Source organism: Rhincodon typus, chromosome 16 (assembly GCF_021869965.1).
Source record: "Rhincodon typus isolate 14 chromosome 16, sRhiTyp1.1, whole genome shotgun sequence".
NCBI lineage: Eukaryota > Metazoa > Chordata > Chondrichthyes > Orectolobiformes > Rhincodontidae > Rhincodon > Rhincodon typus.
In genome coordinates, this window is record NC_063347.1 from 939,776 (window position 1) to 941,282 (window position 1,507).

At 47.4% G+C, this 1,507-nt stretch overlaps 1 protein-coding gene across 1 annotated transcript in view; it reads left to right on the forward strand.

Moving 5' to 3' along the window:
• Positions 1-258: 258 nt before the first annotated feature.
• LOC109933574 (protein RFT1 homolog) overlaps positions 259-1,507 on the forward strand; it is a 70,921-nt gene continuing 69,672 nt past the window's right edge. Inside the window, exons 1-2 of the mRNA XM_048606651.1 lie at positions 259-291; positions 372-506. Of these exons, the coding sequence (XP_048462608.1) occupies positions 259-291; positions 372-506 (168 nt within the window). The remainder of the gene's footprint in view (positions 292-371; positions 507-1,507) is intronic.

Sequence of the window (1,507 nt, forward strand, 5' to 3'; positions counted from 1 at the left end):
TGTGGACATTTGTTGGTTCTCGGGTTTAATGCAACTGAATACCTGACAAGAATCTCTGATGCTTTGGCTTCAGCTAAAACTGCTTGACTGTCTTCATTCCAGTTTTACAGCAAACGCTAGTCCTGCAGCGATGCCCTCGGTCACATTCTCAGCCATTTGGGCCTTGGGCAGTGTCCCTGGGCACAGGATGGTGATACTGATGGATGTGGGATACTTGGTGCTGGGTTAAAGAAAGAGCAACCTCGTTGGTGGGGGATGATGGCTGGGAAGCAGAGGTGCCAGGGAGAACAGGTCCTTTCTCTATTATTTATTTACAGAATTCAGCTGCCAAAATCTCTGTAAATTTATTAACTGTTTCCTTTCTCTGACAGCTGCTGTACTCGGGTTGCCTCCTTACTTGTTACATCCTGTATTTTATGAAGTATATTGGTTCACAGGAAGCACAAAGAAGATCCTTCCCTCTCTCCACAGTAAGCGACATATTGCCTAAATATCACTGTCATCAGGTAAGTGAACTGCTCCTCAATCACTGTTCAATAACACCCCCGCTTAAACCACTGACTGCTCTCCTTCCTCACTGTTCACTGCCCCCTCCCTCACCGTTCACTGCCCCCTCCCTCACCGTTCACTGCCTCCTCCCTCACCATTCACTGTCCCCTCTGTCACTGTTCCCTGACCCCTTGCTTGCCGTTCACTGCCCCCTCCCTCGCCGTTCACTGCCCCCTCCTTCGCCGTTCACTGCCCCCTCCCTCATCCTCATTGCTCCCTCCCTCACCATCACTGCCCTACCTGATGCTCTCTGTCCCCTCCCTCACCGTTCACTGACCCTCCCTCACCCTCACTGCCCTACCTGACCCTCTCTGTCCCCTCCCTCACTGTTCACTGCCCCCTCCCTCACCGTTCATTGCTCCCTCCCTCACCCTCACTGCTTTGCCTGACTCTCTGTCTCCTCCTTCACCGTTCACTGCCCCCTCCCTCACTGTTGATTGTATTATGGTCTCAGCTAAAAGCCATATTGAACACTTTGGATCTAACAATGATCCTTGGATTGATATGCCATATATTTATTTTGTGTGATCATGTCATATAGTTATAATATACAGTAATAGAAATATAAGTTAGAAAGATCTTAACACAAAGATTAGAACAAATTTTTTAACCTATCTCCCAATGCCATCCATTACAGAGACCAGAGGAATTATTCCCCAGAGAGCAGGCTTGAGGGGCCAAACAGCCTACTCCTGTTCCTGTTCCTTATGGTACTATGGTCCACCTATTTTGGATCTGGTGTTAATGAGATGGGCTTAATAAATAATGTTAGAGTAGATGATTCCCAAGGAAGCGGTGATCATAACATGGCAGAATTCAGCTTTCAGTTTGAGAGGGAAAGACTTAGCTTGGAAACAACTGTGCTAATTTTAAATAAGAGCATCTACAAAACAATGAGGGGCAGAGCTGGCTGGTATAGACTGGGAAAGGAGTTTAGCAGCAAAGGCACTTGGTATAG